The sequence below is a fragment of the Oncorhynchus nerka genome, unplaced genomic scaffold (assembly GCF_034236695.1).
Source record: "Oncorhynchus nerka isolate Pitt River unplaced genomic scaffold, Oner_Uvic_2.0 unplaced_scaffold_1400, whole genome shotgun sequence".
NCBI lineage: Eukaryota > Metazoa > Chordata > Actinopteri > Salmoniformes > Salmonidae > Oncorhynchus > Oncorhynchus nerka.
Window position 1 is genome coordinate 66,030 of NW_027039911.1, and position 26,489 is coordinate 92,518.

General features: G+C 43.1%; 1 protein-coding gene across 1 annotated transcript; it reads right to left on the bottom strand.

Moving 5' to 3' along the window:
* Positions 1-4,198: 4,198 nt before the first annotated feature.
* On the bottom strand, positions 4,199-26,489 carry LOC135568769 (tetraspanin-8-like). The gene is made up of 7 exons (XM_065015495.1): positions 25,226-26,489; positions 14,647-14,709; positions 14,370-14,489; positions 11,813-11,887; positions 10,938-11,033; positions 9,590-10,102; positions 4,199-5,216 (listed from the first exon to the last, which is right to left on the bottom strand). Exons 1-7 carry the CDS (start codon positions 25,280-25,282, stop codon positions 5,127-5,129), a joined length of 1,014 nt encoding a protein of 337 aa, XP_064871567.1. The 5' UTR covers positions 25,283-26,489; the 3' UTR covers positions 4,199-5,126.

A 26,489-nucleotide genomic window follows, 5' to 3' on the forward strand; every position in this document is an offset into this window, starting at 1 on the left:
AAATACCAACGCTGTTTTTAAATATTTGTTTAATTAAAATTTTATTGACTTGAACCTGTAATTCTGTCCTACCTGTGGTGGAAGGTAGTAGGCCAGAAAACCCAGTCCAAAGCATTGCAGACAAGATCCAACTGAATACTGCATCACCCCATGAGTAAAGGAAATAATAAACATTATATATTTTGGGCAGTACACTGTACCCCATGATGTACTTGACTTGGTCTTAGTTAAACGGGTCAAATAATAAGTATTTCATTTGTTGATTATACCAATTAGATTTTGGCTTTAATACATGGGATATCTGGGATTGAGCCATCGGTTTTTGGACTTTTAAATTAACAATATATAGCTATTTATTATTGAAGAATATAACTTATAAAGCCTCAGGAGCTCAGTTCAACCATCTTCCAAGTTTGAGAGTGGTTATGATGGCAATGTTTGAATCCCAGATTCACCTTTAAGAACTGAACGTACCGTGATCAGGAAGTATTGCCCCTTTATTTATTTATTTTACCTTTATTTTACTAGGCAAGTCAGTTAAGAACAAATTCTTATTTTCAATGACGGCCTAGGAACAGTGGGTTAACTGCCTGTTCAGGGGCAGAACGACAGATTTGTACCTTGTCAGCTCAGGGATTTGAACTTGCAACCTTCCGGTCACTAGTCCAACGCTCTAACCACTAGGCTACCCTGCCGTTAAGAAATGAACGTACCGTGATCAGGAAGTATTGCCCCTTTAAGAACTGAACGTACTGTGATCAGGAAGTATTGCCCCTTTAAGAACTGAACGTACCGTGATCAGGAAGTATTGCCCCTTTAAGAAATGAACGTACCGTGATCAGGAAGTATTGCCCCTTTAAGAAATGAACGTACCGTGATCAGGAAGTATTGCCCCTATAAGAACTGAACGTACCGTGATCAGGAAGTATTGCCCCTTTAAGAAATTAACGTACCGTGATCAGGAAGTATTGCCCCTTTAAGAAATGAACGTACCGTGATCAGGAAGTATTGCCCCTATAAGAACTGAACGTACCGTGATCAGGAAGTATTGCCCCTTTAAGAAATTAACGTACCGTGATCAGGAAGTTCTCGTTCTTCTTACGAGCTCCATGCAGACCCGTGATGCCAAGGAGAAAGGAGACCACACATGCTGTGAAGATAGTCCATCTGACAGGAGACAGACGTTCATCTAGGTCCTTCAACATTAACACACACCCATCAGACAGACGTTCATCTAGGTCCTTCAACATTAACACACACCCATCAGACTGGAGACAGATGTTCATCTAGGTCCTTCAACATTAACACACACCCATCAGACTGGAGACAGATGTTCATCTAGGTCCTTCAACATTAACACACACCCATCAGACTGGAGACAGATGTTCATCTAGGTCCTTCAACATTAACACAAACCCATCAGACTGGAGACAGACGTTCATCTAGGTCCTTCAACATTAACACACACCCATCAGACTGGAGACAGACGTTCATCTAGGTCCTTCAACATTAACACACACCCATCAGACTGGAGACAGACGTTCATCTAGGTCCTTCAACATTAACACACACCCATCAGACAGACGTTCATCTAGGTCCTTCAACATTAACACACCCATCAGACAGGAGACAGACGTTCATCTAGGTCCTTCAACATTAACACATATCCATCTGACAGACGTTCATCTAGGCCCTTCAACATTAACACACACCCATCAGACAGACGTTCATCTAGGTCCTTCAACATTAACACACACCCATCAGACAGGAGACAGACGTTCATCTAGGTCCTTCAACATTAACACACACCCATCAGACTGGAGACAGATGTTCATCTAGGTCCTTCAACATTAACACACCCATCAGACAGGAGACAGACGTTCATCTAGGTCCTTCAACATTAACACACACCCATCAGACAGACGTTCATCTAGGTCCTTCAACATTAACACACACCCATCAGACTGGAGACAGATGTTCATCTAGGTCCTTCAACATTAACACAAACCCATCAGACTGGAGACAGACGTTCATCTAGGTCCTTCAACATTAACACACACCCATCAGACTGGAGACAGACGTTCATCTAGGTCCTTCAACATTAACACACACCCATCAGACTGGAGACAGACGTTCATCTAGGTCCTTCAACATTAACACACACCCATCAGACAGACGTTCATCTAGGTCCTTCAACATTAACACACCCATCAGACAGGAGACAGACGTTCATCTAGGTCCTTCAACATTAACACATATCCATCTGACAGACGTTCATCTAGGCCCTTCAACATTAACACACACCCATCAGACAGACGTTCATCTAGGTCCTTCAACATTAACACACACCCATCAGACAGGAGACAGACGTTCATCTAGGTCCTTCAACATTAACACACACCCATCAGACTGGAGACAGATGTTCATCTAGGTCCTTCAACATTAACACACCCATCAGACACTTTTGCTAAAATAGAAAATATAGTCTACTGATGGTGCTCTGAATAATCGGTTTCTTTCATTTAATGTTCATATTTTTAACAGGGGTTCAATTGTAATATATTTTTAACAGACGTTCATCTAGGTCCTTCAACATTAACACACACCCATCAGACAGACGTTCATCTAGGTCCTTCAACATTAACACACACCCATCAGACTGAGACAGACGTTCATCTAGGTCCTTCAACATTAACACACACCCATCAGACAGATGTTCATCTAGGTCCTTCAACATTAACACAAACCCATCAGACAGATATTCATCTAGGTCCTTCAACATTAACACAAACCCATCAGACAGATGTTCATCTAGGTCCTTCAACATTAACACACACCCATCAGACAGATGTTCATCTAGGTCCTTCAACATTAACACAAACCCATCAGACAGATATTCATCTAGGTCCTTCAACATTAACACAAACCCATCAGACGGACGTTTATCTTGTAGTTTGTTCCAATGCAGTTACTACAAGAGGAAAATAACAGGTTAGAAAATGTTACTTCCATTTTCACTGCTCCTGTAATACTTCCAAGGGGTGACAATGAAACTCATGCCACCAATCTGAAGAAAAATACTTTTAGGGAGAAAAACCATAATAAAATTAATATATTCATATTGGACACCAATTTTTAGATTTATTAAAAATAGTTTCCGTTATTGATTGATAAAAAATAAATCCAACACAATAACATGATATTTAAGTGTTGCGTTACCACTTGAAGGATTGTGAAGAAAAGCAGCCAGCCTCTAATAGAGCAGGAACAACACATGTTGCAGCTCTGGTCTCACCTCTGACTCGTTCTCTGAGAGAATGTGCATTGAAAGAAGAACTCTGGGTTTTAGGTCATTTCCTGTAACCGACAAGTGTCTTGACAGTGATTTTACAGAGTTCCTTAGACATCAGGTTGGTGTTCATTGGTGCAAATCATATAATTGTTTTTTAAAAAGTGTTTCTTATTGGACAGGTTGTTAGTCCCTCCCAGTTTGTTCTGTCTTCAGTTTGGTGCCTAACGAATACAACCCAGGACTGTTCCAGATTCATAAGGTTGTGTTATAGTTCATGACCCCACGATGGATTCTATACAGGTTATATGGGGAGAACTGAGGAATCAACACCATGTAAAAAAGGGAGCTGGGCCCATATTCATAAAGCCTCTGATCTCCCCCCCACCGTCCATGTAATCTGACCTAGGATCAGATCTCCCCCCACCGTCCATGTAATCTGACCTAGGATCAGATCTCCCCCCACCGTCCATGTAATCTGACCTAGGATCAGATCTCCCCCCACCGTCCATGTAATCTGACCGAGGATCAGATCTCCCCCCACCGTCCATGTAATCTGACCTAGGATCAGATCTCCCCCACCGTCCATGTAATCTGACCGAGGATCAGATCTCCCCCACCGTCCATGTAATCTGACCGAGGATCAGATCTCCCCCACCGTCCATGTAATCTGACCGACGATCAGATCTCCCCCACCGTCCATGTAATCTGACCTACGATCAGATCTCCCCCACCGTCCATGTAATCTGACCTACGATCAGATCTCCCACCACCGTCCATGTAATCTGATCTATTACGAACTGAACCTAGATCAGCCCTCCTGAGGTTAAGACTAGATTTCTTAATGAGTCAAAGTTGTTCTCTGAAGAGGCGGGCTGGAGGCGGGGATATGCAAATGAGGAAACCAAGTGAGTTACTACTTCTTTATTTCTGATGTGCCTCAAAAAGGGGAACAGCCATAAAGACATTGGTCACAGGCCTTGAACAGAAGACATTCTGACATGTACTGCAATCATCATACAACTCAACTATATAACAGGTAAATGTATATACAGCGTGATCAATATTTACCGTCAGACTTTAATATCTACGAGATGATAGCAATAAAACGAGGGAAAAAGTTCAACATTTCAGCATGAATAATACACAGTTCAGTGTATGGACAGCGAAGCCCCCCATTCAGAGAGAGACGTAGAGCAGTACACAATGAAACAGAGCTCCTTTAAAGAAAAAAAAACACTAATTCATGTTCAATGACATATGGATCAATCAACTTCACAAGTGAAGAAACTGCCATAATTTAACAAAGATCGGAAATCTAAATCAGAACATCATTTGATGCATGTAAATAATGGAGAAAAACATGATGCATTGTGGTCCATAGTGACATTCAGCAGGTTGGGGGGGGTCCAGTCCATTTCCAGTCCAGTCAATTGACAAAGCAAACCTAATTCCAAATGTTCCTGATTGAAGAGAACTGGAATGTCAGTGTACTTTCTGAATGGACTAGATTTGAACCCCGACGTTCAGTATCAAGTACATGTTGCAAGCAGCATTGCTGTATGGGATATGTCAAAGCCAGCTTTTGATCAAGTCATGATTGGGGTCCATTTGAATTGAAGTCAGTCAATTGAGCAAGTGAATTGTATTTAACATTGCGAATGTAAAAACTTGGAATAAATAACGTCTGCTTTTCAGTTTGAGAAATCTTTGAAAATAGATGGGTTTTTGTTTTTTCTCCATTTATTGTATTGGAATTTCAGTTGACTTCCTGAATTGATGACTTCTAATTCACCTTGACCACAACCCCAGATCAAGTGCATCACGTGTTGCTGCATTAGGCAGTGTTGGCGTCCCTCTTCCCAATCTGGCAGTACAGGGTCATGGCGAAGGCCATTCCAAAGAGCTGAAACACAAAACGGGTACGTCACAACCCATTCACTACCAGGCTATAGCCCGGTCCCACATCAGTTTGTGGTGTCTAGCCTGGTTCCAGATCCATTTGTACAGTCTTGCCAACAGGTTGTTAATTGGCAATGACAAACAGCCACCGGCGTTGCCAAGAAGGTGCCAACAGATCTGGGACCAGGATACATTCACTAAGTACTGAGTGAATTGCACATATCCATCTTAATGACAATGAGAACAGCCATAAAGTAAGAGTTAGTGAAGATGAAACAGACCAGTACTGAACAGTGACTAGAACAATACAAATGTATTCCATTTATATGACTGGTACAGTACATAATATAATGTATGTCGCTCTGGATAAGAGCGTCTGCTAAATGACTTAAATGTAAATGTAAATGTATTAGAGGCGTTGTGTATAATATAATGTATTAGAGGCTTTGTTATGCATAATATAATGTATTAATCAAATAAAATTCTTTGTCATAGAGGCGTTGTTATGTATAATATAATGTATTAATACAGGCGTTGTTATGCATAATATAGTGTATTAATAGAGGCTTTGTTATGTATAATATAATGTATTAATAGAGACTTTGTTATGTATAATATAATGTATTAATAGAGACTTTGTTATGTATAATATAATGTATCAATAGAGGCTTTGTTATGTATAATATAGTGTATCAATAGAGACTTTGTTATGTATAATATAGTGTATTAATAGAGGCTTTGTTATGCATAATATAGTTTATTAATAGAGGCTTTGTTATGTATACTATAATGTATTAATAGAGACTTTGTTATGCATAATATAGTGTATTAATAGAGACTTTGTTATGCATAATATAGTGTATTAATAGAGGCTTTGTTATGCATAATATAGTTTATTAATAGAGACTTTGTTATGCATAATATAGTTTATTAATAGAGGCTTTGTTATGCATAATATAGTTTATTAATAGAGACTTTGTTATGCATAATATAGTGTATTAATAGAGGCTTTGTTATGCATAATATAGTTTATTAATAGAGATTGCTTTGTTCTTACCATCAAGATATAGTTTATTAATATGAGGCTTTGTTATGAATAATATAATGACACAAGGCTTAGAGGCTTTGCAAACAGTCAACATTGAACACAGGTCGAGGTTTGAAGACACAGTCAACACTAGTGAACACCATCAAGTAACTGTACGAAGACGCAGTCAACACCAGGTCAAGGTAAATGCAATCCACCAGGTCGATAACTTACGAAGACACAGTCAAGACTAGTGAACACCAGGTCAAGGAAGGAAGTAAGGTCAAACTTACGAAGACGCATTCAACAAGGTCAAGGTAACTGCAGAGGACAAAGCAAACAGTCAACACTAGTGAACACCAGGTCGAGGCAACTGTACGAAGACACAGTCAACACCAGGTCGAGGCAACTGTACGAAGACGCAGTCAACACCAGGTCGAGGCAACTGTACGAAGACGCAGTCAACACCAGGTCGAGGCAACTGTACGAAGACGCAGTCAACACCAGGTCGAGGCAACTGTACGAAGACGCAGTCAACACCAGGTCGAGGCAACTGTACGAAGACGCAGTCAACACCAGGTCGAGGCAACTGTACGAAGACGCAGTCAACACCAGGTCGAGGCAACTGTACGAAGACGCAGTCAACACCAGGTCGAGGCAACTGTACGAAGACGCAGTCAACACCAGGTCGAGGCAACTGTACGAAGACGCAGTCAACACCAGGTCAGGCAACTGTCGAGGTCAACACCAACTGTACGAAGACGCAGTCAACACCAGGTCGAGGCAACTGTACGAAGACGCAGTCAACACCAGGTCAGGTCGAGGCAACTGTACGAAGACGCAGTCAACACCAGGTCGAGGCAACTGTCAAGTCACACCAGGTCGAGGCAACTGTACGAAGACGCAGTCAACACCAGGTCGAGGCAACTGTACGAAGACGCAGTCAACACCAGGTCGAGGCAACTGTACGAAGACGCAGTCAACACCAGGTCGAGGCAACTGTACGAAGAAGTCAACACCAGGTCGAGGCAACTGTACGAAGACGCAACACCAGGTCGAGGCAACTGTACGAAGACGCAGTCAACACCAGGTCGAGGCAACTGTACGAAGACGCAGTCAACACCAGGTCGAGGCAACTGTACGAAGACGCAGTCAACACCAGGTCGAGGCAACTGTACGAAGACGCAGTCAACACCAGGTCGAGGCAACTACGAAGACGCAGTCAACACCAGGTCGAGGCAACTGACGAAGACGCAGTCAACACCAGGTCGAGGCAACTGTACGAAGACGCAGTCAACACCAGGTCGAGGCAACTGTACGAAGACGCAGTCAACACCAGGTCGAGGCAACTGTACGAAGACGCAGTCAACACCAGGTCGAGGCAACTGTACGAAGACGCAGTCAACACCAGGTCGAGGCAACTGTACGAAGACGCAGTCAACACCAGGTCGAGGCAACTGTACGAAGACGCAGTCAACACCAGGTCGAGGCAACTACGAAGACGCAGTCAACACCAGGTCGAGGCAACTGACGAAGACAGTCAACACCAGGTCGAGGCAACTGTACGAAGACGCAGTCAACACCAGGTCGAGGCAACTACGAAGACGCAGTCAACACCAGGTCGAGGCAACTGACGAAGCAGTCAACACCAGGTCGAGGCAACTGTCGAGGCAACTGAAGACGCAGTCAACACCAGGTCGAGGCAACTGTACGAAGACGCAGTCAACACCAGGTCGAGGCAACTGACGCAGTCAACACCAGGTCGAGGCAACTGTACGAAGACGCAGTCAACACCAGGTCGAGGCAACTGTACGAAGACGCAGTACGAAGACGCAGTCCAACACCAGGTCGAGGCAACTGTACGAAGACGCAGTCAACACCAGGTCGAGGCAACTGTACGAAGACGCAGTCAACACCAGGTCGAGGCAACTGTCGAAGACGCAGTCAACACCAGGTCGAGGCAACTGTACGAAGACGCAGTCAACACCAGGTCGAGGCAACTGTACGAAGACGCAGTCAACACCAGGTCGAGGCAACTGTACGAAGACGCAGTCAACACCAGGTCGAGGCAACTGTACGAAGACGCAGTCAACACCAGGTCGAGGCAACTGTACGAAGACGCAGTCAAACACCAGGTCGAGGCAACTGTACGAAGACGCAGTCAACACCAGGTCGAGGTCGTCAACACCAGGTCGAGGCAACTGTACGAAGACGCAGTCAACACCAGGTCGAGGTAACTGTACGAAGACGCAGTCAACACCAGGTCGAGGTAACTGTACGAAGACGCAGTCAACACCAGGTCGAGGTAACTGTACGAAGACGCAGTCAACACCAGGTCGAGGTAACTGTACGAAGACAGTCAACACCAGGTCGAGGTAACTGTACGAAGACACATTCAACACTAGTGACCACCAGGTCAAGGTAACTGTACGAAGACACAGTCAACACCAGGTCAAGGTAACTGTACGAAGACACAGTCAACACCAGGTCAAAGTAACTGTACGAAGACACAGTCAACACCAGGTCAAGGTAACTGTACAAAGACACAGTCAACACCAGGTCAAGGTAACTGTACAAAGACGCTGCTTTGCGGTTCGTGGTTGTCTCATCCTGGAACCCTCTGTGGTTTCATGTGGCTGTAGATCAGTTCCCTGGACAGGTTCTGTTTATAGGAGTGTAGTGGAATGGTAATGTATGGTAGTGTAGTGGAATGGTAATGTATGGCAGTGTAGTGTAATGTAGAGTAGTGGTAGTGTAGTGTAGTGTAGAGTAGTGTAATGGTAATGTATGGCAGTGTAGTGTAATGGTAATGTATGGCAGTGTAATGTAGAGTAGTGGCAGTGTAGTGTAGTGTAGAGTAGTGGCAGTGTAATGGTAATGTATGGCAGTGTAGTGTAATGGTAATGTATGGCAGTGTAGTGGAATGTAGAGTAGTGGCAGTGTAATGGTAATGTATGGCAGTGTAGTGGAATGGTAATGTATGGCAGTGTAGTGGAATGGTAATGTATGGCAGTGTAGTGTAATGGTAATGTATGGCAGTGTAGTGTAATGGTAATGTATGGCAGTGTAGTGTAATGTAGAGTAGTGGCAGTGTAGTGTAATGTAGAGTAGTGGCAGTGTAGTGTAATGTATAGTAGTGGCAGTGTAGTGTAATGGTAATGTATGGCAGTGTAGTGGAATGGTAATGTATGGCAGTGTAGTGGAATGGTAATGTATGGCAGTGTAGTGGAATGTAGAGTAGTGGCAGTGTAGTGTAATGGTAATGTATGGCAGTGTAGTGTAATGTAGAGTAGTGGCAGTGTAGTGTAATGGTAATGTATGGCAGTGTAGTGTAATGGTAATGTATGGCAGTGTAGTGGAATGGTAATGGCAGTGTAGTGTAATGGTAATGTATGGCAGTGTAGTGTAATGGTAATGTATGGCAGTGTAGTGTAATGGTAATGTATGGCAGTGTAGTGTAATGTAGAGTAGTGGCAGTGTAGTGTAATGGTAATGTATGGCAGTGTAGTGGAATGGTAATGTATGGCAGTGTAGTGTAATGGTAATGTATGGCAGTGTAGTGTAATGGTAATGTATGGCAGTGTAGTGTAATGGTAATGTATGGCAGTGTAGTGTAATGGTAATGTATGGCAGTGTAGTGTAATGGTAATGTAGTGCAGCGGTAATGTGCGTTTATTGATGTTTCCTTTATACCAAGTAAAGCCACCTTCCTTGAGTTTTCTAAATAGTATTTCATTAATCATATGAGATTGTCTGCCTACCGTTGAGTACACTTGGCGTCCATTTGCACTTTGGCACGCCTGAGCGGTGTCAACACAGTCACAAGAGCTGGGGACAGGGGAGCCCCAGTCAGAGGGTCCGTTGATCAGTCCACAGCACTTTGCCTGAAAAACAAAGGAGTTAGACCTCCGTCTCACCGACACAGGGGTTGTGTTCAGTAAAGGCACACTGTCATTTTCCCGTTGAAAAATATTTCACTACAATCTGTTTAGGTAGCAACCCATCTAACATTTTTTTTTTAAGTTATTCAGTTAGGCGACAAAAATAATCCAATAACATTCGTAGCCGATTAGAACAATTAATCTGGACCCAACTAATTAAGTTAAACCAATAATTATTCATACATTCATGACAGGACCATCGATTACTGCGTCCCAAATTGCACCCCATTCCCTTTGGAAACAAAGTAGGTCCCTACGGGTCCTGCTCAAAAGTAGTTCACTACAGGGAATTGATACCATTTGTGGCACATCCTATGTCCAGGTGATTCATCTTGGGACCTGTGTAACCACCACTTTGGGGGCGGCAGGTAGCCTGGTGGATAGAGCATTGGGCCAGCAACTGAAAGGTTGCTAGATTGAATCCCCGAGCTGACAAGGTAAGACAAAAATCTGTAATTCTGCTCCTGAACAAGGCAGTTAACCCTCTGTTCCTAGGCCGTCACTGTAAATAAGAATTTGTTCTTAACTGTGTTATCATGGGTAATGCCATTGAGGAGTTTTGAATTGTAGGGGGGGGGGGGGGTAAACTTCATTGGCTGATCCCTCCTGATGGCCCTGTTGGAGTCATGTCCAACTTGGTCATCAGGAGAGATCAAAGAACTCATTTAACTTGTGATGAAGTGTACTACTTCAAAACAGCGAGTACCTCAACGGCGTTGCCCGTCACAAACACCATAATTAGACATGTAAAAAGAGAATCTATCATTCTCTGTGGTACCTCCACTTCCAGTTTCTGCAAGTCCGTTTGAACTTCAGGCTTCTGGTCCTTCAGAGGTAGCAGCTTCGCCAGACTCTCCTTCACCCACACCTGAGACTGGAAGAGGCCATTTACAGTCAGAACAGTAGGAGAGTCACACAAAGACAGGAAACAGGTGTGGCACAGTAAGAGTCACACAAAGACAGGAAACAGGTGTGGAACAGTAGGAGAGTCACACAAAGACAGGAAACAGGTGTGGCACAGTAAGAGTCACACAAAGACAGGAAACAGGTGTGGAACAGTAGGAGAGTCACACAAAGACAGGAAACAGGTGTGGAACAGTAGGAGAGTCACACAAAGACAGGAAACAGGTGTGGAACAGTAGGAGAGTCACACAAAGACAGGAAACAGGTGTGGAACAGTAGGAGAGTCACACAAAGACAGGAAACAGGTGTGGAACAGTAGGAGAGTCACACAAAGACAGGAAACAGGTGTGGAACAGTAGGAGAGTCACACAAAGACAGGAAACAGGTGTGGAAAGCATGTTTTATTACCACATTCAACAAGTGTCAAGGTCCCAACAGGTTAAGAGTTTCGGGCCAGGAACAGAGAGGTCGAAGGTTATAATCCGAGCCGAATAAGGGACAAACTGTCGCTGTTCCTTTGCCCAAGGCACCCTAGCTGCACCTGTAAGTCGCTCTGTATAAGAGCTTCTCCTAAATGAATAAAATGTACAAATCGGATCGCACCAAGTGGGTCATCACGTCCTCCTTACCTTCCCCTCACTAACAGTGGGTGTGTGAGACATCCCTCTGAGCACAGAATTCAATTCAACTTCTATTCCACGTTAGTTCATTGAAATGTGGAACCGCTGATTGAACCAGTTCCCTCCTTACCTTCTTCTCTCCGACAGCTCCCAGGATTCCGGCGATCAACAGGAGGATGAAGATGAGGAGCAGCCCGATGAAGAACTGAAACAAACCAATAACCGCGCGCACATGATATTTGTCCCATTAAGGCAAGGGGACAGATATCTTGATTTAACATATCTAACATTTTAATCTGATTTGAGTTTGTCCAAAACTGAAATGATACTCTGATCCTTCAGATAAGGATTTGGTAATCCAATACCACCTTTTAAAAATCAGGATTCAAATTTAGTGTTTTTGATACCGAAAAAGAAATATTTACCCAATTTGTGTTACAGCCTGAACTCTAAATGGATTAAACATATTCCCCCCCCCACCTCACCCATTTATGCACAATACTGCAAAATGGCAAAAAAAAAAAAAAAAAAAAAAAAGTTTGACATTTGCACATTTATTGAAATCTCATTTATAAAAGTATCCACCCAACCCCCCTTGAATACTTTCTGAAGGCACAATAAAGGGATTTGCTCCATTTTAAATTGGACTTATTTTCATTAAATGTAGTTCCCTCATCTCTGTGTCCCTGTAATAGTGAAGTAGTACCCCAATGTCAATTAGATGGTGAGGTGTGGGCCAATTCAAAGCACTGAAAATCTGGATTCTGTGATCTTGATATGTTGCCATCTGGATCAGATTGATCCAATTATTTTCTGGAGTGGAAAAGAAATGGCTGAAAAACAGCCAGATTGTTTTTGTTATCCAGGATCAGATTACAGACTCTGGATCATTCTGATCTTTAAAGTTGTGAAAAAAATTGGCCATATAAGTCTTTTCCAAAGGGTGACCTGGGAAACCAGCTCACACTTGGCATCTCTTTTGCAAGAGTGACATCTCTGACATGTATGAAAAGGTTAAATAAATGATTGTGTGTCGGTACTTCTTCCACATTGTTCCATCTACATACAAACAGGCCATAATGACAAAGCCAAAACAGGTTTTGCATTTTTTTTGCAAATTTATTTTTAAAAAACGGAAATCTTATTTACATAAGTATTCAGACCCTTTGTTATGAGACTCGAAATTGATCTCAGGTGTATCTTACTTACATTGATCATCCTTGATATGTTTCTACAACTTGAAAGGAGTCCACCTGTGGTCAACTTAATTGGACATGATTTGGAAAGGAACACATCTGTCTATACAAAGTCCCAGGGTTGACCGTGCATGTCAGAGCAAAAACCAATCCGTGAGGTTCAAGGAATTGTCCGTATAGCACCGATATGGGATTGTGTCAAGGCACAGATACGGGGGAGGATAGCCCAAAATTATTCTGTGGCATTGAACAGTGGCGTCCATCATTCTTAAATGGAAGACATTTGGAACCACCAAGACTCAACCTAGAGCTGGCCTCACGGCCAAACTGAGCAATAGGGGAAGGGGCTTGGTCAGTGAGGTGACCAAGAACCCGATGGTCACTGACAGAGCTCTAGAATTCCTCTGGAGATGGGAGAACCTTCCAGAATGACAACATCTTTGCAGTATTCCACCAATCAGGCCTTTATGGTAGAGTGGCCAGACAGAAGCCACTCCTCAGTAAAAAGGCTTGGAGTTTGCTAGAAGGCACCTAAAGGACTCGGACCATGAGAAAAATTATTGTGTGATGAAACCAAGATTTAACTCTTTGGCCTGAATGCCAAGCGTCATGTCTTGAGGAAATCTGGCACCATCCCTACGGTGAAGCGTGGTGGTGGCAGCATCATGCTGTGGGGGATGTTTTTCAGTGGCAGGGACAAGGAGACTAGTCCGGAATGAGGGAAAGATGAACGGAATAAAGTACAGAGAGATACTTGATGAAAACCTGCTCCAGAGCGCTCAGGACCTCAGACTGGGGTGAAGGTTCACCTTCCAACAGGACAACAAACCTAAGCACACAGCCAACGCAGGAGTGGCTTCCGGACAAGTAAATGTCCTTGAGTGGCCGAACCAGAGCCCGGACGTGAACCCGATCAAACATCTCTGGAGAGACCTGAAAAAAGCTGTGCAGCAACGCTCCCGATTCAACCTAACAGATCTTGCAGGGATCTGCAGAGAAGAATGGGAGAAACTCCCCAAATACAGGTGTGGCAAGCTTGTTGCATCATTCCCAACAAGACTCAAGTTTGTAATCGCTGCCAAAAGTGCTTCAACAAAGTCCTGAGAAAAGGTCCTGAAGACTTACGTAACAGGGATTGTTTTTATTACATTATTACAACCTGTTTTTGCTTTGTCATTATGGGGTATTGTGATGTCATTATGGGGTAGTGTGTAGATTGAGGGGGAGTTCATATATTTTTTAATAAGGCTGTAACATGAAATGTGGAAAAAGTCAAGGTCTGAATACGAAGAAGAGACTGGTTTGGTTAGAACCGCTTCAGCGGTTGGCTATTGGGACAGCATTATCCTGTGCAGTGTACAATGTAACATTTGAAATGTAAATGTGAGGGTTGGCTATTGGGACAGCATTATCCTGTGCAGTGTACAATGTAACATTTGAAATGTAAATGTGAGGGTTGGCTATTGTAAGGGAGTGTGTGTTTCCCCTCACCAGAATGAGCATGCATCGGTTTTCCTTAATGGCTCCACAGCAGCCCAGGAAGCCCAGTACCATGATGATGACGCCAACAGCTATCAGCAGGTCTACAAACGGCACTGCCTCATCCATTATCTGAGGGAGGGGGACAGACAGTCATTTTACATGGAGAGATGTGCTGAATAGGTTTATATGACTGGATGCATTTGTTTCAAGGTGTTATTTTTTACTGTGTAAAGAGGCTTTTGATGGTGTTGGCATTAATTTAGTGTCACACTGGATATTTTCTTACCACGTTTCCATTCTTGCTCACTTTGAGGTAGATGGAGACACCAAGAATAATGCAGCCACTGATCTGGAAAACAAAATGAGATTTTTTATCTAGAATCAACTTTAGAAAGTTGTGCGTTTCAATGTCCCTGGGATTGAAGGACCAGGTCTTGTTGTTGTTGTTTGTCAACTCAACTTCAATGTGGATTCATTTAAAATAATCACAACACACTAGCTACATCTAGTGGCAACTCTGAGGAACTACAGTTGAACCACCATCACAATGGAGGAGATACAGCATCATCCAGTCCCCACATGAGGATATCTTTCCTGGGTTAACAGTGGACTCTAGACCACATGGGAGAATCTCAATTGCATTAACTTGATTCCTCAGATCCTCTCCTCTTAAATCCAGAGGGGAGAGGATGCGAGGAATACAGGAAATTAAATAGAGATTCTCCCGTGGTGTCAGAACTGATAGTGACAGGTTACATACATTGAATATTTAATTTAACACATTTTTTTGCCAGTCAACACAACTCCACTAACTTGAAGCCATCAATGAATGATTTGTTTGAAAGCATTTCATACTCACAGTATGGGCCTGTGGACATGTAGACATCAGGTTAAATGTCAAGGCTACATGAATGAATGCTCATTATTTAGAGAGTTTATATACCATATACTTAATTTGGTAATTATTTTAGATTTCAAAAACTTGATTCCTTTCAAGTTTAATTTATTTTCTTTTTTTAAAAGATTCTGATTGAGATTAACTCTAAATATGAGTCCCCACATCCACACAGCACCCCTTGTGGCCCGGAGTGGCATGCCCAAGCAGGAGATGTTGTGACATCATGACTTGCATCTCGTCATTCCACACCCGTGCGTCCAGTGACTCAAAAACACAGGAACCAGAAAACCTCAACACTTTAGCTAAATGCAATGAGGGCTGTTTCCAAGGTAAACACTGGGGTCTAGTCTTCGACAAGAGAGTTACTGTAAAGTGTCATTTCAGCAAACAATGGCAACTTCTGTTCTTAAGCCAGGGACACTTTAAAATGAGCTTCTACACACTGTCAATATATGACACTATAACCTACAGTAGGTCCAGTCATCTCTGGTTAATATATGACACTATAACCTACAGTAGGTCCAGTCATCTCTGGTTAATATATGACACTATAACCTACAGTAGGTCCAGTCATCTCTGGTTAATATATGACACTATAACCTACAGTAGGTCCAGTCATCTCTGGTTAATATATGACACTATAACCTACAGTAGGTCCAGTCATCTCTGGTTAATATATGACACTATAACCTACAGTAGGTCCAGTCATCTCTGGTTAATATATGACACTATAACCCACAGTAGGTCCAGTCACCTCTGGTCAATATATTACACTATAACCCACAGTAGGTCCAGTCATCCTGGTTAATATATTACACTATAACCTACAGTAGGTCCAGTCATCTCTGGTTAATATATGACACTATAACCCACAGTAGGTCCAGTCACCTCTGGTCAATATATTACACTATAACCCACAGTAGGTCCAGTCATCCTGGTTAATATATTACACTATAACCTACAGTAGGTCCAGTCATCCTGGTTAATATATTACACTATAACCTACAGTAGGTCCAGTCACCTCTGGTCATCTCTGGTTAATATATAACCTACAGTAGGTCCAGTCATATATTACACTATAACCTACAGTAGGTCCAGTCATCTCTGGTTAATATATGACACTATAACCTACAGTAGGTCCAGTCATCTCTGGTTAATATATGACACTATAACCTAACAGTAGGTCCAGTCATCTCTGGTTAATATATGACACTATAACCTACAGTAGGTCCAGTCATCTCTGGTTAATATATGACACTATAACCTACAGTAGGTCCAGTCATCTCTGGTTAATATATGACACTATAACCTACAGTAGGTCCAGTCATCTCTGGTTAATATATGACACTATAACCTACAGTAGGTCCAGTCATCTCTGGTTAATATATGACACTATAACCTACAGTAGGTCCAGTCATCTCTGGTTAATATATGACACTATAACCTACAGTAGGTCCAGTCATCTCTGGTTAATATATGACACTATAACCTACAGTAGGTCCAGTCATCTCTGGTTAATATATGACACTATAACCCACAGTAGGCAACAGTCATCTGGTCAAATACGTGGAGTGGTAAGACAACTTGGGGAAATGCAATGAACACTTACATCCCTCTGATAAAGGAGTTCGATTTCTGGGACGTGTAAATAGACCACATTTCAAATAACAGAAGGCAGGGCAGGTATCAGTTCACCCTTATGCTTTTCATATCAGATTGTTGCTAAGCAACTCAAGACAAAAAAACAACCTCGCAAAGCTTTAGTTTTTTTCTTGAGATAAAGACCCGGTCCCCTTGCCAAGACTGGACAGGCAGAAAGCACAGATCCTTGCTATTGTCTGGTCATTCACTGGCCCTGACATCATCCCAAATGGTATCTGATTACCCATTGGCCCAGAGGAGTATGCTTCCAATCAAGATCAAGGAGTTAAACCAGCTAACTGGCCTGAATATGGTCAAAGGGCCTCATCCACACATCTAGGTTTAGCTTTGTTAACGTTAAGTAAACCAGAAAAAATAAAATCTGTTGTTTCTCAAAGTTTAGCTTTGTTAACGTTAAGTAAACCAGAAAAAATAAAATCTGTTTCTCAAAGTTAGCAGGCTAACTCATTGATCCGGTTTTGTAGTATTACCCCTCTGGTCAACAGTAGTGCACTATAGGGAGTCCTAGGATTCCATTTGGGACACCTAATAGTAATTGCACCTGTCCACAAAGGTCAGGTGACACCTTATACCTCAGATTGAATACCCTTTTGTTTGTAACTCAACACAATAACGTACCTGGTGAGCCAAGCGTTCAGTTATTGCAGTGAGGCAACATTGTCTGCCTGAAAATATCACAAGTCTAAACCATAGAGTACAGTTGTCTAGATACAGTGGGGCAAAAAGTATTTAGTCAGCCACCAATTGTGCAAGTTCTCCCACTTAAGATGAGGCCTGTAATTTATCATCATAGGTACACTTCAACTATGACAGACAAAATGAGAAAAAAAAAATATCCAGAAAAATCACATTGTAGGATGTTGAATGAATTTATTTGAAAATTATGGTGGAAAATAAGTATTTGCTCAATAACAAAAGTTTCTCAATACTTTGTTATATACCCTTTGTTGGCAATGACAGAGGTCAAACGTTTTCTGTAAGTCTTCACAAGGTTCACACTGTTGCTGGTATTTTGGCCCATTCCTCCATGTAGATCTCCTCTAGAGCAGTGATGTTTTGGGGCTGTTGCTGGGCAACACGGACTTTCAACTCCCTCCAAAGATTTTCTATGGAGTTGAGATCTGGAGACTGGCTAGGCCACTCCAGGACCTTGAAATGCTTCTTACGAAGCCACTCCTTTGTTGCCCGGGCGGTGTGTTTGGGATCATTGTCATGCTGAAAGACCCAGCCACGTTTCATCTTCAATGCCCTTGCTGATGGAAGGTTTTCACTCAAAATCTCACGATACATGGCCCCATTCATTCTTTCCTTTACACGGATCAGTCGTCCTGGTCCCTTTGTAGAAAAACAACCCCAAAGCATGATGTTTCCACCCCCATTCTTCACAGTAGGTATGGTGTTCTTTGGATGCAACTCAGCATTCTTTGTCCTCCAAACACGACGAGTTGAGTTTACCAAAAAGTTATATTTTGGTTTCATCTGACCATATAACATTCTCCCAATCTTCTTCTGGATCATCCAAATGCTCTCTAGCAAACTTCAGACGGGCCTGGACATGTACTGGCTTAAGCAGGGGGACACGTCTGGCACTGCAGGATTTGAGTCCCTGGCGGCGTAGTGTGTTACTGATGGTAGGTTTTGTTACTTTGGTCCCAGCTCTCTGCAGGTCATTCACTAGGTCCCCCCATGTGGTTCTGGGATTTTTGCTCACCGTTCTTGTGATCATTTTGACCCCACGGGGTGAGATCTTGCGTGGAGCCCCAGATCGAGGGAGATTATCAGTGGTCTTGTACGTCTTCCATTTCCTAATAATTTCTCCCACAGTTGATTTCTTCAAACCCAGCTGCTTACCGATTGCAGATTCAGTCTTCCCAGCCTGGTGCAGGTCTACACATTTTGTTTCTGGTGTCCTTTGACAACTCTTTGGTCTTGGCCAGAGTGGAGGTTGGAGTGTGACTGTTTGAGGTTGTGGACAGGTGTTCAAACAGGTGCTATTAATACACAATAAACGGTTGGAGGACAGAGGAGCCTCTGAAAGGAGAAGTTACAGATCTGTGAGAGCCAAAAATCTTGCTTGTTTGTAGGTGACCAAATACTTATTTTCCACCATAATTTGCAAATAAATTCATTAAAAATCCTACAATGTGATATTCTGGATTTATTTTCTTCTCATTTTGTCTGTCATAGTTGAAGTGTACCTATGATGAAAATTACAGGCTTCTCTCATGTTTTTAAATGGGAGAACTTGCAATTGGTGGCTGACTAAATCCTTTTTGCCCCACTGTACATGAGTGTTATGCTCAACTAAGGAACACTGAGCAACACGGCTTTCCATTCTAGAACGGCACAAGTGTTCCATTTTAGAAGACACTTCTGCAATAACATTCTGCCACCATCTCCTACAACAGTCATATAGAAGTTGAAGGAGATCAAACCGCACACTAAACACTGTGCCTGGTGACATATAGCCAGATATCTGGTTTGTATTCATTACACACCAAATGGAAGAAAACTGACCACGTCAGGGAGGGGTAGAGGCTTGTCCATTGAGAAACATTCATTTGTATTTGTATGTATTTTTTTAGCTATGGAGTGCACTAATGAACACGACCCTGCTTTAACTGTGGGAACTGAGAAGGTTTGTTATGCTGTCGTCGCAAAGACAACATCTTCCAGAATCAATGGAGGTAGAATTAGTTCTTCCCCTTCCCAGTCACCCGAAAGAATGAGTTCTCCTTTCCAGTCACCCCAGAGTGAGAACCAGTTAGGGCAGTACTGGCACATTGTAGAACAGTGACTAAGTGATTGTCTTCTATCCAACAACTAAAGGGCCAGAGGTTATAGTCCTCCCCTACCAGCAATTTCATAAGTTAATGAGACCAGGGGTAAACACAGATTAATGTGGGACTTGTTGGGGAATAATCAGAATTGGTGGGTAACACAGATAAGATGTTTTATTTTCATGATATGCTTATGAGGTATTTCTCAGAAGAATGTATTTTGTTGTAGTATAGTGGTGGCCATTAGTTATCTGTTCTATGTCAAGACTAAGTTGCATGGGCCGCAGAGAGGGGAGAGGTCAAGGTGTCATCATGTGTAAACATATCTTTTGCTCCAATGAGTCTGTGTGCCAGTCACTCTCCTCTCTGTGAGGTTGTATCTAAATGACAATTTGATATATCATAGGGTGGGGGTAATGTCTTGGTACCATTTTGTACCAAGGACGAAATAAGAGCTTTGTTTAGGAGACCAAACTGAACGATAATTTATAGCCAACTCTGTCTGGCTAGGGGATACTCCTCTCTGAAGTAAAGTATTTTCTTTGTGTAAGTTCCTAAGACCTGTGGTTTGTCATGTCATCTAGGGGGGGGTGGATCTTTGCTATTAAAGGATCTCAGTTGCAATGTAGAGGGGGCTCTCGGAGATTTCATTGATAGACACTGAATTGATCTGAGAGTCACAGGGTTGTGATGGAGCTCATATAATTAAAGATGGACTTTGATAACTAACTCTGACTTGTGTTGTGGTTTGCTCTCATGATTTGGTAAATAGAGGACATTTCCACGACAGACTGTACTGAAACATGTCCTCGGGCCTAATGCAAACACAGATTAATATGGGACTGAACTGAAACATGTCCTCGGGCCTAATGCAAACACAGTTGAAGTCGGAGGTTCTTAGCCAAATACATTTAAACTCAGTTTCACAATTCCTTACATTTAATCCTAGTAAAAATTCATTGTTTTAGGATCACCACGTTATTTTAAGAATGTGAAATATCAGAATAGAGAGAATGATTTCAGCTTTTATTTATTTCACCACATTCCCAGTTGGTCAGAAGTTTACATGCTACCAAATACTAATTGAGTGTATTGCCATTAAATTGTATAACTTGGGTTAAACGTGTCGGGTAGCCTTCCACAATAAGTTGGGTTAAACGTGTCGGGTAGCCTTCCACAATAAGTTGGGTAAAAATTCATTGTTTTAGCCTTCACAATAAGTTGGGTTAAACGTGTCGGGTAGCCTTCCACAATAAGTTGGGTTAAATGTCGGGTAGCCTTCCAGAATAAGAAGATTTCAGCTTTAATTTAAACTTTCACAATAAGTTGGTTCGGGTAGTTTACATGTCGGGTAGCCTTCCACAATAAGTTGGGTTAAACGTGTCGGGTAGCCTTCCACCATTGTCGGGTAGCCTTCCACAATAAGTTGGGTTAAACGTGTCGGGTAGCCTTCCACAATAAGTTGGGTTAAACGTGTCGGGTAGCCTTCCACAATAAGTTGGGTTAAACGTGTCGGGTAGCCTTCCACAATAAGTTGGGTTAAACGTGTCGGGTAGCCTTCCACAATAAGTTGGGTTAAACGTGTCGGGTAGCCTTCCACAATAAGTTGGGTTAAACGTGTCGGGTAGCCTTCCACAATAAGTTGGGTTAAACGTGTCGGGTAGCCTTCCACAATAAGTTGGGTTAAACGTGTCGTAGCCTTCCACAATAAGTTGGGTTAAACGTGTCGGGTAGCCTTCCACAATAAGTTGGGTTAAACGTGTCGGGTAGCCTTCCACAATAAGTTGGGTTAAACGTGTCGGGTAGCCTTCCACAATAAGTTGGGTTAAACGTGTCGGGTAGCCTTCCACAATAAGTTGGGTTAAACGTGTCGGGTAGCCTTCCACAATAAGTTGGGTTAAACGTGTCGGGTAGCCTTCCACAATAAGTTGGGTTAAACGTGTCGGGTAGCCTTCCACAATAAGTTGGGTTAAACGTGTCGGGTAGCCTTCCACAATAAGTTGGGTTAAACGTGTCGGGTAGCCTTCCACAATAAGTTGGGTTAAACGTGTCGGGTAGCCTTCCACAATAAGTTGGGTTAAACGTGTCGGGTAGCCTTCCACAATAAGTTGGGTTAAACGTGTCGGGTAGCCTTCCACAATAAGTTGGGTTAAACGTGTCGGGTAGCCCACAAGTTGGGTTAACGTTCGGGTAGCCTTCCACAATAAGTTAAACGTGTCGGGTAGCCTTCCACAATAAGTTGGGTTAAACGTGTCGGGTAGCCTTCCACAATAAGTTGGGTTAAACGTGTCGGGTAGCCTTCCACAATAAGTTGGGTTTCGGGTAGCCTTCCACAATAAGTTGGGTTAAACGTGTCGGGTAGCCTTCCACAATAAGTTGGGTTAAACGTGTCGGGTAGCCTTCCACAATAAGTTAGCCTTCCACAATAAGTTAAACGTGTCGGGTAGCCTTCCACAATAAGTTGGGTTAAACGTGTCGGGTAGCCTTCCACAATAAGTTGGGTTAAACGTGTCGGGTAGCCTTCCACAATAAGTTGGGTTAAACGTGTCGGGTAGCCTTCCACAATAAGTTGGGTTAAACGTGTCGGGTAGCCTTCCACAATAAGTTGGGTTAAACGTGTCGGGTAGCCTTCCACAATAAGTTGGGTTAAACGTGTCGGGTAGCCTTCCACAATAAGTTGGGTTAAAGCCTTCCACGTGTCGGGTAGCCTTCCACAATAAGTTGGGTTAAACGTGTCGGGTAGCCTTCCACAATAAGTTGGGTTAAACGTGTCGGGTAGCCTTCCACAATAAGTTGGGTTAAACGTGTCGGGTAGCCTTCCACAATAAGTTGGGTTAAACGTGTCGGGTAGCCTTCCACAATAAGTTGGGTTAAACGTGTCGGGTAGCCTTCCACAATAAGTTGGGTTAAACGTGTCGGGTAGCCTTCCACAATAAGTTGGGTGAATTTTGGCCCATTCCTCCTGACAGAGCTGGTGTAACAGTCAGGTTTGTAGGCCTCCTTGCTCGCACATGCTTTTTCAGTTCTGCCCACAAATTATCTGTAGGATTGAGGTCAGGGCTTTGTGATGGCCACTCCTATACCTCGACTTTGTTGCCCTTAAGCCATTTTGCCACAACTTTGGAAGTATGCTTGGGGTCATTGTTCATTTGGAAGACCCATTTGCGACCAAGATTTAACTTCCTGAATGATGTCTTGAGATGTTGCTTCAATATATCCACATAATATTCCATCCTCATGATGCCATCTATTTTGTGAAGTGTACCAGTCCCTCCTGCAGCAAAGCACCCCCACAACATGATGCTGCCACCCCCGTGCTTCACGGTTGGGATGGTGTTCTTCATCTTGTAAGCCTCCCCCTTGTTCCTCCAAACAAAACGATGGTCATTATGGCCAAACAGTTATATTTTTGTTTCATCAGACCAGAGGACATTTCTCCAAAAAGTATGATCTTTGTCCCCATGTGGAGTTGCAAACCGTAGTCTGGCTTTATGGCGGTTTTGGAGCAGTGGCTTCTTCCTTGCTGAGCGGCCTTTCAGGTTATGTCGATAAAGGACTCATTTTACTGTGGATATAGATACTTTTGTATCTGCTTCCTCCAGCATCTTCACGAGGTCCTTTGCTGTTGTTCTGGGATTGATTTGCACTTTTCACACCAAAGTACGTTCATCTCTAGGAGACAGAACGTGTCTCCTTCCTGAGCGGTATGATGTCTGCGTGGTCCCACGGTGTTTATACTTGCGTACTATTGTTTGTACAGATGAACGTGGTACCTTCAGGCGTTTGGAAATTGCTCCCAAGGATGAACCAGACTTGTGGATGTCTACAAAAAAACATTCTGAGGTCTTGGCTGATTTCTTTTGATTTTCCCATATCAAGCAAAGAGGCACTGAGTTTGAAGGTAGGCCTTGAAATACATCCACAGGTACACCTCCAATGGACTCAAATTATGTCAATTAGCCTATCAGAAGCTTCTAAAGACATGACATCATTTTCTGGAACTTTCCAAGCTGTTTAAAGGCACAGTAAACTTAGCGTATGTAAACTTCTGACCCATTGGAATTGTGACACAGTGAATTATAGGTGAAACAATCTGTCTTTGTGGAGTGGTTGAAAAGCGAGTTTAATGACTCCACTCTAAGTGCATGTAAACTTCCAGACTTCAACTGTACATAGTGCTGTAACCTGCGAGTCTCTACAGTGCTGCAACTCTCCAACCGGTCGTGCTACATTACATTAGTGATGAACCTCTCCAACCGGTCGTGCTACATTATAGTGCTGTACTGTACCCACTACAGGTTAGCGCCTCTTCACCCCATAACAGAAGTGTTTGGCTACTAACACCACATGACTTTAATACACTTTCCACTACCCCATCTAGACAACCCCTAGGCTACTGAATATAGATATGTACAGGACATTCCAGAGAAAGAATAGTATAACAAATAACAGCTCTATAAAAAGTGACATAATTGTATATTTTATTTATTCATTCGATTAGTTCCAGCCTTTCATCTGATCACCTAGATGGAGTGTTGTGACATATTGCTTAGGCTCCATATCGACCCAATCTTTAAGAGCGCCACTAAATACCTGAGGGGGGGGGGGTAGTTTCTGGTTTGTTTAAGGTTGGGTAAACATACGCAAAAAACTCAGGACAAGTCCTGGCAACAGGCTAAGGACATATAAACAGGAAGCACTACACTTAGTGATGTTTTCCACATCAACAGTAGTAGAATATTGTATGTCCTACGTTGCCTGTCCAGGCTATGGTTGGGAGACTAGTTTAAGAAGAAGTTCACAAAACATACAGAGAAAAGGGACTTGGCTGCAAGGTTTCTTTCTACACACAGATTAAATCACCATGTCACATCTTCCAAAACAACTACTTGTAAAAACTCAGGACCAATGAGAAAGTGATTGTTATTCTTCTTAGAAGGGTTTAGATCAGAGAAGTGCATCTATACATTATACTGGTATGACCTGGCAATAACCTCCCTCTGGTCGGGCTGAGAAGTGCATCTATACATTATCCTGCTATGACCTGGCAATAACCTCCCTCTGGTCGGGCTGAGAAGTGCATCTATACATTATCCTGCTATGACCTGGCTATAACCTCCCTCTGGTCGGGCTGAGAAAGTGGCAAAATGGAATTATCATTGATTTGATAATGTCTTTAGAAAAGATGGAAAAAGCCAGTGTGTCTATGGAACAGAGGCCATACGAAGGAGGGAGTGGTCAGTGTTTGTCTAAGGCTTCATGAATGTTAGTCATGTGATGCTCACACATTGCTTCCATAGAAATTTGAACGTCATCTCATTTCCATAGCAGACATGTAAACAGAGTTTAAAATGGATTACTATGTGTACTAGGCTACTAGTTGATCACTAAACAAACAAACACCACTATACTACACACACACGATTAAAAACCTACATCAAACCAATGGAGAACACTATACTACACACACAAACCAATGGAGGACACTATAGTTAAAGTAGAGAATGTAGGTTAATAGGACTCACCCAGAACAGTAGATTGAAGAGGAAGAGCAAGTACTTGATACACTTATTCACAGCCATCTTCTAACCTTCCAACAGACAGGAAAGATGTGATATGACAAACCAATGTTAAATTAATCCCTATTCCTCTGTTCCAGACCCACCCTGGTGTTGCAGGTGTGTGTGTGTGAGAGTCAGTCCAGGCTCCTACCAGTCCCCTCTCTCTAGCTCGTATTTAAATGCTGTGGGTGTGGTTCCTGACTAGTCAGTCCAGCCTCCTACCAGTCCCCTCCCTCTAGCCCGTATTTAAAAGCTGTGGGTGTGGTTCCTGACTAGTCAGTCAGTCCAGGCTCCTACCAGTCCCCTCCCTCTAGCCCGTATTTAAAAGCTGTGGGTGTGGTTCCTGACTAGTCAGTCCAGGCTCCTACCAGTCCCCTCTCTCTAGATCGTATTTAAAAGCTGTGGGTGTGGTTCCTGACTAGTCAGTCCAGGCTCCTACCAGTCCCCTCCCTCTAGCCCGTATTTAAAAGCTGTGGGTGTGGTTCCTGACTAGTCAGTCCAGTCCAGGCTCCAACAGTCTCCTACCAGTCCCCTCTCTCTAGCTCGTATTTAAATGCTGTGGGTGTGGTTACTGACTACTTAGTCCAGTCCAGGCTCCAACAGTCTCCTACATAAAGACCCCACAGCAAACACCCTCCTCTGAAAACCTGACCCTCAGACGTCTAGCTAGTGAAACCCCAGAGCAAACACCCTCCTCTGAAAACCTCCACCCTCAGACTTCTAGCTAGTAAAACCCCACAGCAAACACCCTCCTCTGAAAACCTGACCCTCAGACTTCTAGCTAGTGAAACCCCAGAGCAAACACCCTCCTCTGAAAACCTGACCCTCAGACTTCTAGCTAGTGAAACCCCAGAGCAAACACCCTCCTCTGAAAACCTGACCCTCAGACTTCTAGCTAGTGAAACCCCAGAGCAAACACCCTCCTCTGAAAACCTGACCCTCAGACTTCTAGCTAGTGAAACCCCAGAGCAAACACCCTCCTCTGAAAACCTGACCCTCAGACTTCTAGCTAGTGAAACCCCAGAGCAAACACCCTCCTCTGAAAACCTGACCCTCAGACTTCTAGCTAGTGAAACCCCAGAGCAAACACCCTCCTCTGAAAACCTGACCCTCAGACTTCTAGCTAGTGAAACCCCAGAGCAAACACCCTCCTCTGAAAACCTGACCCTCAGACTTCTAGCTAGTGAAACCCCAGAGCAAACACCCTCCTCTGTTTGTAGTTAAATAC

Bases quoted from the DNA above. Each gene is read 5' to 3' on its own strand.
- LOC135568769 (XM_065015495.1), bottom strand. From the start codon at position 25,282: ATGGCTGTGAATAAGTGTATCAAGTACTTGCTCTTCCTCTTCAATCTA. The intron at 14,710-25,225 runs GTGAGTCCTATT...TTTGTTTTCCAG, and splicing joins TCTTCAATCTACTGTTCTGG to ATCAGTGGCTGCATTATTCT. The intron at 10,103-10,937 runs GTACCACAGAGA...TTTGTTTTTCAG, and splicing joins TGCAGAAACTGGAAGTGGAG to GCAAAGTGCTGTGGACTGAT.